The sequence below is a fragment of the Aquila chrysaetos genome, chromosome 16 (assembly GCF_900496995.4).
Source record: "Aquila chrysaetos chrysaetos chromosome 16, bAquChr1.4, whole genome shotgun sequence".
Classification (NCBI taxonomy): domain Eukaryota; kingdom Metazoa; phylum Chordata; class Aves; order Accipitriformes; family Accipitridae; genus Aquila; species Aquila chrysaetos.
Genome location: NC_044019.1, coordinates 18,204,592 through 18,219,168, shown reverse-complemented (window position 1 = coordinate 18,219,168; position 14,577 = coordinate 18,204,592). Strand labels below are relative to the sequence as shown.

The 14,577-nt window shown below is 37.8% G+C and overlaps 1 protein-coding gene across 2 annotated transcripts; it reads left to right on the top strand.

Annotated features, from left to right (window-relative positions):
• The first annotated feature begins 26 nt into the window (after window positions 1-26).
• On the top strand, window positions 27-13,104 carry RNF141 (ring finger protein 141). 2 transcript variants are annotated; one of them, XM_030038280.2, is made up of 6 exons: window positions 27-142; window positions 2,123-2,322; window positions 3,841-3,949; window positions 4,945-5,126; window positions 8,345-8,452; window positions 10,159-13,104. In XM_030038280.2, the coding sequence occupies exons 2-6, from the start codon at window positions 2,138-2,140 to the stop codon at window positions 10,307-10,309; spliced, it is 735 nt and encodes a 244-aa protein (XP_029894140.1). In that variant the 5' UTR covers window positions 27-142; window positions 2,123-2,137; the 3' UTR covers window positions 10,310-13,104. The 2 variants fall into 2 exon arrangements, with proteins under 2 accessions (XP_029894140.1, XP_029894139.1); XM_030038279.2 differs by having other exon boundaries at window positions 2,120-2,322.
• Window positions 13,105-14,577: the final 1,473 nt, after the last annotated feature.

Sequence of the window (14,577 nt, the reverse complement as noted above, 5' to 3'; positions counted from 1 at the left end):
GCGCTGGCGTCACCCAGCCGCGCCGGGAGCCGCCGCCCCTGCGCCTGCGCCCGGAGCCGACAGCCGAGGCGCGCGGGGGGGCGGCCTCGCTCCGGTCCCCGTGGGGCGGCGGCGGCGGCGGGCAGGATGCCGGGGCGCTGGGGTGAGGTTGCTGGCGGGGTCCTCCGTCCGCGGCCCCTCGGGGCCTGACGCGCTGGCCCGCAGTCACGGCGCCCTGGGGTGGGAGGGAGCGCAAGGCCCGGCCTCGGGCCCGGGCCGGCGGGGCGCCGCTGGGTGCGGGCGCCCCGAGCAAAGCCTAGGCTGCCGCGCCCGGCGGGGCGGGAGGGGTCGAGCGGCGGTTACCCGCGGGGGCGGGGGGAGCGGACCGCGCCCAGCCCCGCCCCGGCCCGGCCCGGCCCGGCCCGGCCCGCCGCGCCGGGCGGTGCGGGCGTGACGCAGGCGGGCTTGTGCGCGAGGCCTGCCTGGAGCCCGACCGTTGAGTGCGGTTAAACGGTCGAGGAAAGCCGCTGCTGTGCCCTGGCCGTGAGGGGCTGGCGGTTTCGGAGAGGCGGGAAAGGGAGAAGGGTCGCGGTACACCTGATTTACCTGCGTAGAGTTCTGTGTTTTTCTGGTCTTGGAGAATATACGAGAGGAGCCACTTCCGCAAACGTCTCGGCAGGGGGGTTTGCTCCGAATTCTCTGTGGTACAACCGTACGTTGTTAGTTCAGTAGGCTCACACGCGGCACTTTGCTTCCTCAGGAGGAGTGTTTCGCGGCTAGAGGGAACACACAAAAACTGGAAGCTAGGGGATAGGCTGTACTCGAGGGGCGAAAGGTTAGGCTGCTGCGAGGTTGGGCCTCAAGTGTATCTTCTGGGTGAGTGCTCACCAAAGGCGAGGTCTGGGTAGCGGAAGAGGAGATGATTGGAGGGTAATTTGGAAGGAGAAAAGTGACTTGAGTGGGAAGGCATCTGTCTGAGAATAGAAATTGGTCAAAATTCAAACATCAAATTAGAAGTTTATTCTCGTGTGAAATACTGGAATAGCTCATAGAATGCTCTGGTATGTGCCATGTTTTTCTTACGCCGTGGCAAGATCTTGACAGCTGTAGACCATGTTCCTGGGCAGTTTTATGCCCGAATGCGGCGATACATAATGCAGGATGAAGTTCTGTTTTTTCTGTGATGTCTCTCATAAGGTGTTTGTAATGTACCTAGTATCAGATTATTCCACATTTAAGTTAAGGTTGATATTCTGCAATTAGCTTGCCATTGCAGACCTCTATCTGTAGAAGTCTTGAAAGGGTGTGAAACTACTGGCTTGCGTTAGAAGCGACAAACTGTACAGACAGAATTAATTTGCATGCCTCTGCTATTTCAAGACAAAGAGCAAAGAGGAATTTTGGGGGGATGTCAGATGTGAGGGATCAAGGGGAGGAAATGGATAAAGACTCAGAATCAGAAGGCACAGGGTAGATCCTTATGCAGACTTGGGGGAAAAGAGGATTGTAAAGGAAAGGTGAAATAAGTTGAAGTTGGGAGAGGTTTGAGCAAGTCAGTTCAGGAATACATTCTAAAGTTGAGTGTTTTGTGCAGATAGGGAAATTTCTAAATGGGTTTATATTGACGTGGATTCCTTGGCTTACCAGTTTAAGAATGCTGTGAGAGTTCTTTTGATCTGCCAGTGTCAGTCTGATGTATGAAAGCTAATTCCTAATGTAATGTCTGTGCAGAGACATACATTGATATGCTTATTTGTAGACATTCTGACTTTCACATGCACAAATATTTAGGAAAAACAAAGTTTGTGATAAATTACCATTGTCATCTTAAGATTTTCTTTTCCGTTCCATTGGATGCATTTATATGTGTGTGTTGGAGCTGCTGAAAAATCTGCGTGAAAAATTATCTCTATTTAATACAAGTATTGCTGTAAGCAAAATAATACATCTTTCATAAGCTGTTAATGCCACATTCCAGTCTCTTTTAAGTGTTCTGCTTTGTTTCTGATTTGACTGCTCAAGTTGTGTTACTGTAGAATAATTAGACTGGTTAGTGGGTAGCTAAACTCTTACACTAAAAGAAAATGAGGGAGTAGCCATTCATGAAACACAGAAATGTAACTCTCTAAAATATTTTTAGCAGAGACTCTACAAGTGAATGAGAACTTCTTTCTACGGAACTGAGGTGAAGAACTTCACCATGGGTCAACAAATTTCAAACCACACACAAACTGTAATTAACAAGTTGCCAGAAAAAGTAGCAAAGCATGCCTCTTTGGTTCAAGAAAGTGGTTTCCTAACGTATGAAGAGTTTCTGGGAAGAGTAGCTGAACTTAATGATGTGTAAGCCTTACTTTATTTCCTTCTTTTTTTAATGTTTTACAGAGACCTTGTATGCAATATATTCTCCTGTGCTGGCTAAGCCAGAACTGGCCATCTGGTTTTGAAATGTTTCCTTCAGTTCTTAAATTTCTATAGTGGTTGTAATTACACTTCAAAACCAAAGCCATTTCTCCTCCTTAAATTCTCTTTTCCTCAATACTCTTCTTCCAGCAAGTGTTGTTTCTTTCTTAGAAGTTCGCAAGAGGTAGTTGTATAGCAGTATCTTTTTGTTAGTGTTACCTGTCTCCCTTACTCTGCCCCCCTCTGCCATCCACCTAAGGATGCAGTGCTGCTTCCTCTCTGCCCATCACTTTTGGTAGGAAGAAGCAATACGAGCCCTATAAAGACAGTATAAGTACACAAGGAAGGTAGTACCTGAGACAGAACCGTTTGTGACCATCTCTCCCACCTCTGTGGACATGTAATGTAGTTTCTTATTAAAGATGAGACATGCTTCACTATCTGAAACCAGTGGCCAAGATAATCCCAAACAAAAGACTGCATAAGTAAGATTTTTTCATAGCCTGCCTTTTGTTTGACTGATACATTGACGGTAAAAAGAAATGAACAGAAGAGCAGAGTTGTCATTTTTACCCAATATTTATAGTATAAAATGATAGGAAATGGAAATGTACACACTGAAAAGGGGCTTTGTAGTGTGTGGCATTTGGCAGCGTTTCATGTTTAACTATAATGTGAATTTGTATTCAGTTTAGAAATTGTCTTGTAGAGTGTCATACTTTTATGAATGACCTTCAAGAACAGATAGCTGTCTTTTGGGTAGACACATAAATAGATTTTGAAGAACATTTATTTATGTTTTGCCTGAGAATCTAAGCATATCTCAGTATAATTAACTCCAAAATATCATTGTTGTTTAAATTTTTTAAATTTCTTTATAGTGTTTACTTCAGCCTGAATGTAACATACTTTGTTCTGATTCTTATGGAATAGACCTTTGTGTCTTGTTCCATTTTAAAAAAAAAAAAAAAAAAAAAAAAAAATCCCAGGGTCGCATGAAGCTTTTACCTGACTGCTTCATTATTAATATATACTAACAAAAATACATCTCATCTGCATGTGTTGGTACTCGCATGCTTTTTTTACATACATGGTAAGGAAATAACCTTTCTAGATTGGACCACAAGATTGTATGATTACAGTAATAAACAGTGAAAGTATATATAAAGTAAAATGTCTATAAAGGACACTTGCTTGCTGATGCTGGATCAAAAGACATGCACATCATTTTCTGAAATTTACTGTGCAATTTAAAGTGCAAAAGGACTGTGTATTTTGTATTTAATGACATGCTAAGAAGGTCATTACTCTTTCTTTTCATGTCTCTGGGCAGTATTGATAAAATCTCTTTAAGGATAAAGAGCACATAGGTGAACAGTAAATACTGCCACAGTGGCTGAGGTTGCTGATCTTTGCATGTCTAGCACGTGATGTAAAACTGATGTTTCTTTATTTCAGTACTGAAAAATTGGCTTCTGGACAAGACAAACATCTGTTGTTTGAGGTGCAGCCTGGTTCTGATTCTTCTGCTTTCTGGAAGGTGGTCGTTCGGATAATATGTACTAAAGTAAGATTGTTGAAAATTTTAATTTGGTGGGGGTTTTGTGTACGGATATTTGAGGACTGTCACTTTCACTGGTAAAATCTAATACCTGCTACATATATTTTGAGTATATATTTTGATACAGATTGATGTATTCAAGGATACTTTTTGACATAAATTAAGTCTAAATTCTAAGTTTCTGCAAAAAGCAGGTTAACAAAAACATTTTCATAACTAAGTTTAAAGGAATGTTATCTTCCGATGGAGTGCTTACAGCCCGTTAGTTATGAATTCAGGTAATTTGTGAAGCCAAGTCATGGTAATCAAATAGTACAGCAAACCGGGACCTCTATAGTTTGGTAGTAGTAGAGGTTAGTCAGCAATTCCAAGCATTATTAGTTGAGCTAGTGTAACTGAATATATTCTGATTCCTTAGAAAACCAATCTATAAGTTAAATGTTTAACTTGGTAAGTTTTGTCATGGTCTTCAAACTAAGTTTGCTCTAATGAGAGTTTTCCCCTCTGTAGCCTATCAAGTAACATCCTTAAATGCTCCTGAATCCACTGAGCAATCTTAACATGCAGTTTCAACCAAGCCAGCTCTCAAACTTTGTTGGAAACTAACAGTTTGTAATTTTCTGTTTGCTTTTAGTTTTCATTAAGGCAGCCATCATTGTAGGCTATTTTAAGTTCAAATATGAAATGACTGATTATTCTGTTCTTTGTTCTAAGTTTAGCCCAGTTTTTAGGCGTTAGGTCCCTACTCACAACTTAATCCATTTAAGTAGTGATGGTAACTGTCTTGCCCTAAAAATGTAATCCTAACTGTGCCATTCCTCATGATGAAACAGCTGTGTTTGCAGGTCTTAACTCTTACTGAATCAGACTGCAATTTGCTAACAGTCATGGACGCTTGGGAAGGTGGCTACTGCTGTGAGAATTGCAGTGCATTAAAAGAATTTTGAGCAATGTCAAGTAAAAATCTGATATGTAATTGTAAATAATTCTTATATCTTAAGATAAATAAAGCAAGTGGCATCGTGGAAGCTTCCAGAATCTTGAACTTGTATCAGTTCATTCAACTTTATAAAGATATCACCAGTCAAGCAGCAGGAGTTCTTGCACAGAGTGGTACTTCTGAAGAAGCTGCTGAGAGTTTGATGTCTGTGTCATCTTGTCAGGCCAGCTTGTGGATGGGAAGGTATTTTGATATACTCTAGCTTCTGACCACAGTTACAACATAAATATTTTGGACGTTGTGTGTAGAACCTGAACTACAAACACCTGGCGATCAAAACTGCATGCTCTTGGCAGATGCAGACTTTGTATCATCACGAACATGAATACCACACCTTCTCTTGTACCAAGGGAGCTGTAGTGTACTTGGGTGAAATTCTGTTGGTGCTGCCATACCTTAGCTTCAGAACAATTGTTTTGACGACCAGTTCTAATACAAACAAGGTATATATTGAATCTCCTGAATAAGGAAACAGGAGGAAATGGAATCAGCTGCAGCTACAAATCTAGGGGGTTTGACAGTGTTTGTTTAAACAGATTTTGTTATTGTTCCACTTAAACTTTCTCTTCCTCTTTTACATTTTGGCATGTGAAAGTTCCCATCTGTTGCCACTAGAAACTCATCAATTATAGTAATAATTTAACTTGTAAGACTGGAAAAATGTGAACTGTCTCACACATGTTGACATCCTGCTTTGTTAACTAGAGGAAAAGCAAAAGACTGAGGTCAACACCTGCAATAACTTCAGTTCAAACTGAATGTAACAGCAAGAAACTTGTCACCCGTTCCCTATGTGGAAATGTTGCTACCAGTAATTCCTTACTTTTAACTTTCTGAATTAGTTCAGAGTTCTAACTCAGTTCTAAGTGAGGTAGAGAGAAGTTTTACAAGAAAAAGTAGTAAATGGTATAGTTCTCTAGATCAACCAGTGAAGAGCTGGTAGCCAGGTATTTTAACAAAACAAGTTGCTGAGCTAGTTAAGTGTCTTTAGAATGTCATACTCCAGCTGTTAGAATGAGAAAGGGGTCAACTATGTTGTCATTCTACAGATAGAGCCCACTGGTTTTTCTAAGTCTTTGGATTGCAGAATGTTTTCATTAAATTTCCTGTTTCTCTTCTTTCAGAACAAATAATCTTAAATTATTAGCTGTTCTGAGTTATTAAAATGCTAGAATTAGGTAGCAAATTGTGGACGTGTTTGGGAAAGCATCTTTTCCTACTCTTTCTCAAAGATATATGGTTATACTAGAACGCATATGTATCTGGAAATGGCCTTTTACTTCAAACAAATAAACCAAACAAAAAAACCCCAGATGCTTATGCAAAACATGTAAGATATAAGGTTTCCTAGGTGAGTTTCTTTTTCAATTTTCAGACTTTGAGATGGGGGAGGTGAGTATCCTTCATATTTGTGCACATCATCACTTGAGGTAGTATTAGTGACAAATAACAACTGCAAAGGAGTATACTTTTCTAATATGCTGGAATTTAGTAAGCTTATATCTTATCCAAGTTTTTCAAGTCATTAAGGAAAATAGAGGCTGAAGCACCTTCAAGTATTTTACACCGAGGAAATCTTCTGTTTGTTTTTCCATTATGTCCTCCCATTTGCTTAAATTCTTCTCACCTTTAGACATTTTTCAGCTCTGCAAGAGCTAGCCATCACTGTCCAAAAATAGCAAATACTATCTGTTTCATTCTTCTTATCTTAACTTCTTCCACTGGAATAATACCCCATTTCTCTAGAACATCCACTTCCTATTTGGAGCATTCCAAAATATCCCTAAGTGTTTTATTCTTTCTGATAATGAAGAGACAAGCATTTCCTCAGTTTGTCACGCTTGTATTTTACCATTCTTCAGAAACTTAAAATGGCTAAATCTTAGGTTCCAGAAACTTTATAAATAGGGCGTCTGTTTTAAGTATAATTGCTTGTATATACAGCAGCAAATCTCAAAAATTGAAGTGTTATCAAAGGTTAGTACTCAGGAGTTGCATGGGGGAGAGAAGTGAAAGGGAGCAAGTCCGAAGAACATAGTGAGCTAATCAAAAGATAGGTTTTTTTGAAAGTGTTATCCTTACTGTATGTGAATTGCCATCTGTAATTCTACCAAAAAAATCTCCTAGCATTCTAAAGTAATTTCTCAAAAAGCAAATTGAAAAGGAAACCCCAAGGACCTACTGAAGAATAAAACAAAAGCATGTTAATTGCTGTCCATTAGCTGGCTAATCTGTACAGGTAAAAAATTAAACTGTATTTGACAGGCTCCCAAGATACCTAAGCAAAAGCTGTCTGGTCAATAGTTATTAACATGGACTGTCTCTCCTGAAATGCCATTCTTTCTAGAATGCTGCCTCTGTGCCCCAAGTCACAAAAGGGATTCCCAAATCAGGGTTTTTGGAAAACCTAAAAATTTCAGAACACTTACCTGGCTGTCTTAGAAGTGAGCCATGACTATAAAATTACGGAACTTTGCATGTCTAGTTAGGTCCATGAAAGCTGAGGATTCTCTGCACCTTTTAATGTTTGAGAAGTCTTGGTAATGCAAATATTTGAGATACTACTGTTAAGAACTTTAGATACGGATATCTATTATTTGGTGGTGGTGGGGAATGAAGACAGATAAAATGAAAATGTCTGTCCCAGGGAGTGATCTAATTTTTAAACTTCTGCCCCACCCCCCCCACCCCCCCACACCCTGCCAACACCTAGAAGCTTAACTGGAAAAGCTCTGGTAAAAGTCAACTTGAGAGAGAGTCCTAATTTCAGGGAACAATCATGCGGAGGGTATTGCAAGCTCAAACCAGCCTTTTCAATCTAATGAGCAGTTCAGGTCTTGGCATTTTGGTGGCATGTGAAATTAGCGAACGTGCATTCTAGTAGTGATCCTCTGGACATGCATGTTTTTATCTAGGATGTAAGCCAGTACACAGAAATGTGACAAAGTTCATTATGAAATAGTGCAGCCTGACACTCTGTGAAAGGAAGGCAGATTCTTCTCCTGCCTTTAATGTAAACAGTATTTCTGTTCTTTTGCCCAGTCATGTGATACGTAACAGTTACAACTTCTCACACTTCCTTGTTGATATGAAAAAGGATTTGCCTAACCCTTTGCAACACCGAAAGCACCACATGACACAAAAAATAAATGCATATTCTAACTTAGTTTAGTTCATTTACTGCTGTTGGTTGGTAGCTTGAGGCTATGTCTGCTGACATAGACTGGGATGATGTAACTAGTCCATTCACAAAATTACATGTTCCTTGCAGATAAGCACAGGTGTTCCTTTCTGTCCATCACTAATTATTATGAAAAATGTAGTAACTAGTGTAGTTACTAGGGCATAAATATAAAACTTGTTAGTTATCTGGGAACAAAATACTGTCTTCTCTTCTGCAGGGTTAAACAGTTGACAGATGAAGAGGAATGTTGCATCTGCATGGATGGGCGTGCTGATTTAATCTTGCCGTGTGCTCACAGTTTCTGTCAGAAATGCATTGATAAATGGTAATACATATTAAAGGATATTCCTTATTTTCTAGTATGTACTGGTTATCTGACATGTTTCAGTTTGGTCTGACAGATTACTTAGTACCCATATAATTTAATGTCTGAAGATATTTGCAAGCTAATGTGCATATGATACATAATAAGCTTGAGTAAAATCAGACTACAGCAGAAAGAAAGAAGGATCTCAGAATTTGTAAACATGAACTTCATTTTGGAAAAAGATGTGAAAGCACTTTTCAGCATTTGTTTTGTAATTTCTTATCTCTTTATTCTTGTAAAATTAAATCATTGTATTCTTGCTCAAAAACTAGAGAAGACGGTATATGCTGATGCTGGCATGTTATGCTTCACAAAATCTCATTAAAGCATCTTTTTATGGAAAAAATCAATAGTTTGTAAGACTATGCAAATATGAAGGCAAGTTGGACAGTCTTACCACTTATTTGGAAAATAACTATCAGAGGAATTTTTTTCCATATATTATGCTTTCACTTGAAACAAATAGCGTACAATTTACTAATTTAAATATGTCAGACTTCTCCAGGAAGAGATTTCTTCTCAATAGCAATGCCTTCGAATTAATGTATAACATGTATCTTACAATGTACGTTCAGCTTCATAGTAAACTGAACAGCTTTTCAGCTTCTGCATCTGTCTGATATACCAGTTGTTGGGAAGAGAGAGAAAAATTACTTTGTGGAGGAGCATGGCTCTTCTCTGACCATGCAGAAGACCTACAAGGATTAGGCAGGTGTTCTGGAAGTCTAGCATTAGGTGATACAGATATTCTCAGTTAAAGGCTTTTTTTTACTAGTTAATGTAAATGATTTTACATTTAAGTCACATAATTTGTGCACAAGAATTTGTTTTGTGGCTTTTTCAAAGGCTTATCAAGGAAGTTACTCCTGTAATACCATGCTCCCACAAGGAAAAAATGTAAAAATCACTGGATCTCAGAGTATAACTAGTCATCTCTTTTCTGGGAAAATATTTTAACATCTATCAGCAATACAGGGCTTACTTTAGTGACTGTGGTGGAGAGTGGATTATATTCTACTTTGGCTAATAAATCAGCTGAACTCTTAGCTAAGTTCCAGTTATACCATTCTTTTTTTGCTATTCAATTTTTAAGATTAATCTTTTCTTAACCTAGGCAGATAACAGAGGCTCCCAGCTCAGAAGCATAATTGTTTGGGACCCCTGAGTTAGTCAGTGGAGAGGCATGGGACCCTGAGGGACCAATCCTAAACTTCAGTGGGCTGAACGATTCAGAAAAAGGGTTCCTTTTTCTCTTTATATAGGAGGCTTATGGGGACTGGTTTCTGAAGTACCTCAGCTGAATATCTAAAGATAGGAAGAATTAATTTAGACTGTGCATTTCTATTTAAACTTTCTGGACAGGTAGCTAGATGCATTCTGTTTAACCTGGGCAAACTTGATTATGGGGAACATGACTCCAAATTTGTCACTCAAAGAATGGGGCTACATTCAGAATTGTTGGCCAGTCTTCCTCACAAGAAAAAGTTTTTAAAGAAACAAAGAAATATATAGGTGGTCTAATCCAGTTAACCTGATAATTTTCTTGAAGTTCTCACTGGGTTGTTTTGGGTTCGTTCGTTTGTTTGTTTTGGGGCTCTTTTGGCTTTTATTGGCCAGCAAGAGACCATCAATGAAAAATACTCATTTCTCTGGCTTCCTAACAGGAGTGATCGTCATAGAAGCTGTCCTGTCTGCCGTCGGCAAGTGACTGGGGCAAGTGATTCTTGGGTGGTCTCAGATGCACCTACAGAAGATGATATTGCTACTTACATACTTAACATGGTAGATGAGGCGGGCCAGCCTCACAGACCCTGACAGTGGCCAACAAGCTGATAATAGCAGAAGCACTTGAAGCTTTCGTTTTCATGAACATCTGTTTTTACCTCTCGTTGCCGTTCTTCCACAGTCTGTCTTTTACTTCTCTTCTTGGCTGCTGTGAATCTACACTGCTCTTTTAAAACACAAGAGTGTATGAGCCAGTGTATGTGTGTGCAGTCTTAATTATTAATCTATACTTTCAGTAAACTCTTTGATCATTAACAAAGTTTATTTTAACAAGAACTTGTGATATTAACAGTTCGACTACTAGATGAAGCAATTTATAACAGCACAACTACAACTGCTAACTGCTGTTTGAACATCACAGCGTACTGCTACAGAAGATGAACCATGTCAGATGGCTTCACCTCAGAGTTCTTATCCTTAAAAGCAGTCCCTTTTAGTTTCATGACAAATGTGAATAAAGATAAGTTAGCACTAGTGATTATTGATTTGAAATTTTACTGCTGAAACTTGAAGATGTCCCACTGCCTGTTCTTCAGTAGCCAGTTATTGCTGCTTTTAGTGTTTACAGACACTGATTTCAATCTGGTTTATTAGGAGGCTTAGTATTAATTATTTTAAATCTGTTTTGGAGAGTGTAGGCAGCTCTGTAAATGTACTTGTGCACTTCCCTTTATTCTTCTAACAAGATTATCTCTTAGAATATTTTTTTAAATATGATATTTAGCATAGTCTTATTAGCTTGGAAACATTAAAGTTTCATACACAATCCTAAAAAAAGTAAATCAGTTTCTTTATAGTTTTTTGATCAAGAACAGCCAAAATTATTTTTAAACATGAGGCATATCTGAAGAGAATGACTTTATTTGAATTAGCAGTTAAGGTGTAGATTAGTCCGAAGCTGTGGTTTTATCTGCTTCTTTTGAGTTTTTGAAGTGATGAAATCAGAGTTATAAGATATATTAAGAATTATAAGGTGATAATCTAAGTAAGGGTGCTGTGCTTTATAAGTGCAATATGCTTTTATGTAGCAGAGGGAAACTTCCACTGTATTAATAACGTTGCTTGCAGTGAGATGTGCATGTGACTACTTGGGAGAAGGGATATCATAACTGTAGTGCAACAGTGTATTTCTGTGTCTAGCACAAGAGCTGAGTTTAGACAGTCTAAAATAAATTGTTAAGTATCAGGAAACCCATCTTAAGCCTCTTTTGCATAGTGTTATGGAAATCAACTGCTATTGTAGAGAATTAATGATTATTTTTTTTAATATATATTAACAAATACTACTCTTAACTTGAGGCTATTGAGTGAGAAATGCTCGAGTGTAGCATTTGAGGGAATATCAGCATAAATCTCACTTACTGTAAGACTCTATTTTTAATTACCATACTTGTTAAAATTCAATGATGCCATAAGGCTAAGGCCTTTTATCACAGACAGGTTCTGAACTAAAAGGCCTGTGCACACATAGATATGCACATTTGTTTATTTTTCTTAATTGGCTACAAAATAATTTAATTACATTGGGGGCTAGATATTGGGAATTCCTCTATTATACTTCAATTTGTTAAGGAATGTGCATAGCATATGGCACCCATTTGAGCCTGGCTTATGGCACAGTTGTCAAATTTATCATAGACATTAAGACAGATAAGCAACATACTCTTCTTGTGTGTATCCTCTGAAAGCCAGTATGGCTTAGTGTGTAAATCTGTATTTAACTATTGAAAAATCCCCTTATGAATGTATATAGCTTAGAATGAATTTTTTCCCTTTGTTAATAATCCTTTGATATCAATGAGAGATTCTTCAGAAAATGTATGGCCTGCTTGGCTGCATAAAGGCAGTTATTATTTGGGCTAAAAATTGTTAATGGTCAGGGATTTTCCACTAAAATATTTGCAAATATTCCTAATCACACACCAGTTTGGTTTTTTTTTTTTTTTTTGCTCTTTGAGCTTGCATTAGTCCATGTTCAGAACTTTCAAATAACCTTTGAATTTTTAAACTTTTTATATCACTGGAACAGAAAGAGCATCTAAATTAAAGCTTCAAGCTAACTTTATTTTTCAAGTATTTAAAGAATTATACTTCTGAACTGACATTTTATAAGTTGACTTTCTGCTGAGAACTTACATGAACTTAAAATGTAATTTTGTAATGATGCAAACAGATTATTAATTGCAGCATAATGACACTTACAATTACAATATGAACTAATGCAAAAATTATTTAAATAGTGAAAAAGTAAACTTTGTATTCTGTACAGCTTTTTTTAATTAAGTTGCTGTAATTCACACTGCTGTGATGTAGGTACTGTAATGTGTGCCTTGTAAAATATATGTACTGTATGTTATATGGGATAATAGGTAAATTGACACTGAAAAACTAGTAATTTCATACTGGTTGGTATTACCTAGTCCGAAGTGCTACATTTAGCAAACAATTTTGGAAAAGGAAAAGGAATCACATCATTGGTAAGGATATGGCAATGGGTTCCAGAAGCTAGACGTTGAAAATGTGAATTACTACGAATAGCTGTTGGTGAGGGGCATTAGAACAAACTAAACTTTCTTGTGTTAAGTGAAGATTTCTTACAGGTTTAATGTGAAATTGTAATTTAAACATTATTAGCGTGTATTAATAGCTAAGGACATTCCAGTATATTAAACTTTGTGTATGAATTGTGCAATAAAGTTACTTTGGAAGAAATGTCAAAGTTCTTTTAAGCTTAAGGAATCCCTTAGCTTTAATGCCACAAAAGTCTGAAAACTGAATTTTAATCTAAATAAAATTCCATTGTACAGATGGTGTGATTAAAACTACGCCATTATGAGTCAGATGATGTCTCTTAAAGTGTGATATTAACAAAGCAGCTTAAAAGCAGCTCTGCAAAAAGACTCAGATTCTTCTATTTTTCTTTTGTCAAAACAAATAAATTAGAACATTCTGCAATGATGAGAAAAATTAAACAACTCTACTACTTAAAAGGACAGTATTGACAAGCAGGTTTCTTTGGGGAAAGGATTTCCCCCCCCCCCCCCCCCCGATTTACTTTTTCCCCAAGTTATTCCATTGTGTTTCTGGTAGTATTTTAAAGCTTAGGAATACTAAGGTTGGGAGTATCCTTTCTTCTCAGATTTTTCCTGGTTTTTAATAAGAATTGAAGTATATAATTAATGTAACTGTTTCCACTGTCTAGTTACTTGGTTTATCTGTTTAGATCTTTCAAAGCCAAGTGAGAAATGGGAGAGGAATTCATTAATGGATCAGGAAATTAAAACTGGAAAACTTACCAGTTGACAGACACACCAGGAGGTAGGTGTACTTGAGGAATTAACAGATGTTTATATTTACTATGTTTCAAGTTTAGACACTGTATTAATGTAACATGCATGGTTTTTTTTTTAGTGGGAAATGGCATATTTAACTCGTACATCTTTCCTTTAAAGAGAATTTTGTATATAATTATAAAGGTTTTCTAATCCATACTCATTCCAGTTCTAGACACAAAAGGCAACCAGTGAGATCTCAGTCCTATAGGTTTGAACTGAACTTTTAAATTCCACCCCTGTGTAGCTGTATGTGCCAAATACGTTATTTTTAAAAGGAACATCTTAGCTATGGTCTTTGTGCTTTGTGTCCCACTGAACCCTGGAACAGTAGCCTCCTCAGGGAGCCTTAAAGATGCTTGATATGTGGGAGCTGTACGTTAACCTGTCCAGCCTTAATTCTTGACACTGCGTATACGTAATTCTTTAATTTTGTATCCACTAAATACACATGCTCTGTAACGGAAGTAATTGTATTGTGACTAACATTACAGTAATGAATTATTTTCTTTGTTTTTCTGTTGTTAAACCATTCTTGAAGATAACTTACCATAAGATGTCATCCTCACTTGGTTTAAGGGGGCGAATGGAATTCTGCTTTCTTATAAGTGTGTCTTAAAAATTAGTAATTACAAAACTGAATTTTTTTAATTGTCATTTCTTCAGATGTTTGGGTCTAAAGCCTAGAATTTATCATACGTCAACATACTCTAAAGACTGAACATTCTTTTCCTGTTGCTATGTGTAGCTGAAATTAACCTAAATGGGACAGTGTTGTTTTCCAGTAACTGCAGTGTAGGATCACCAGATAACGTGTTTTGCTGTGAACTAGCCATGTTCCAATGAATGTTATGTCTGTGAGGGATCTGACAACACATTCTACTTTTGTATCTCTCTGAGCTGTCAAGATGTTAATCAGATGCTTACCTAACTAACTTAACTATAGAGGTTAAAATATGAAACACC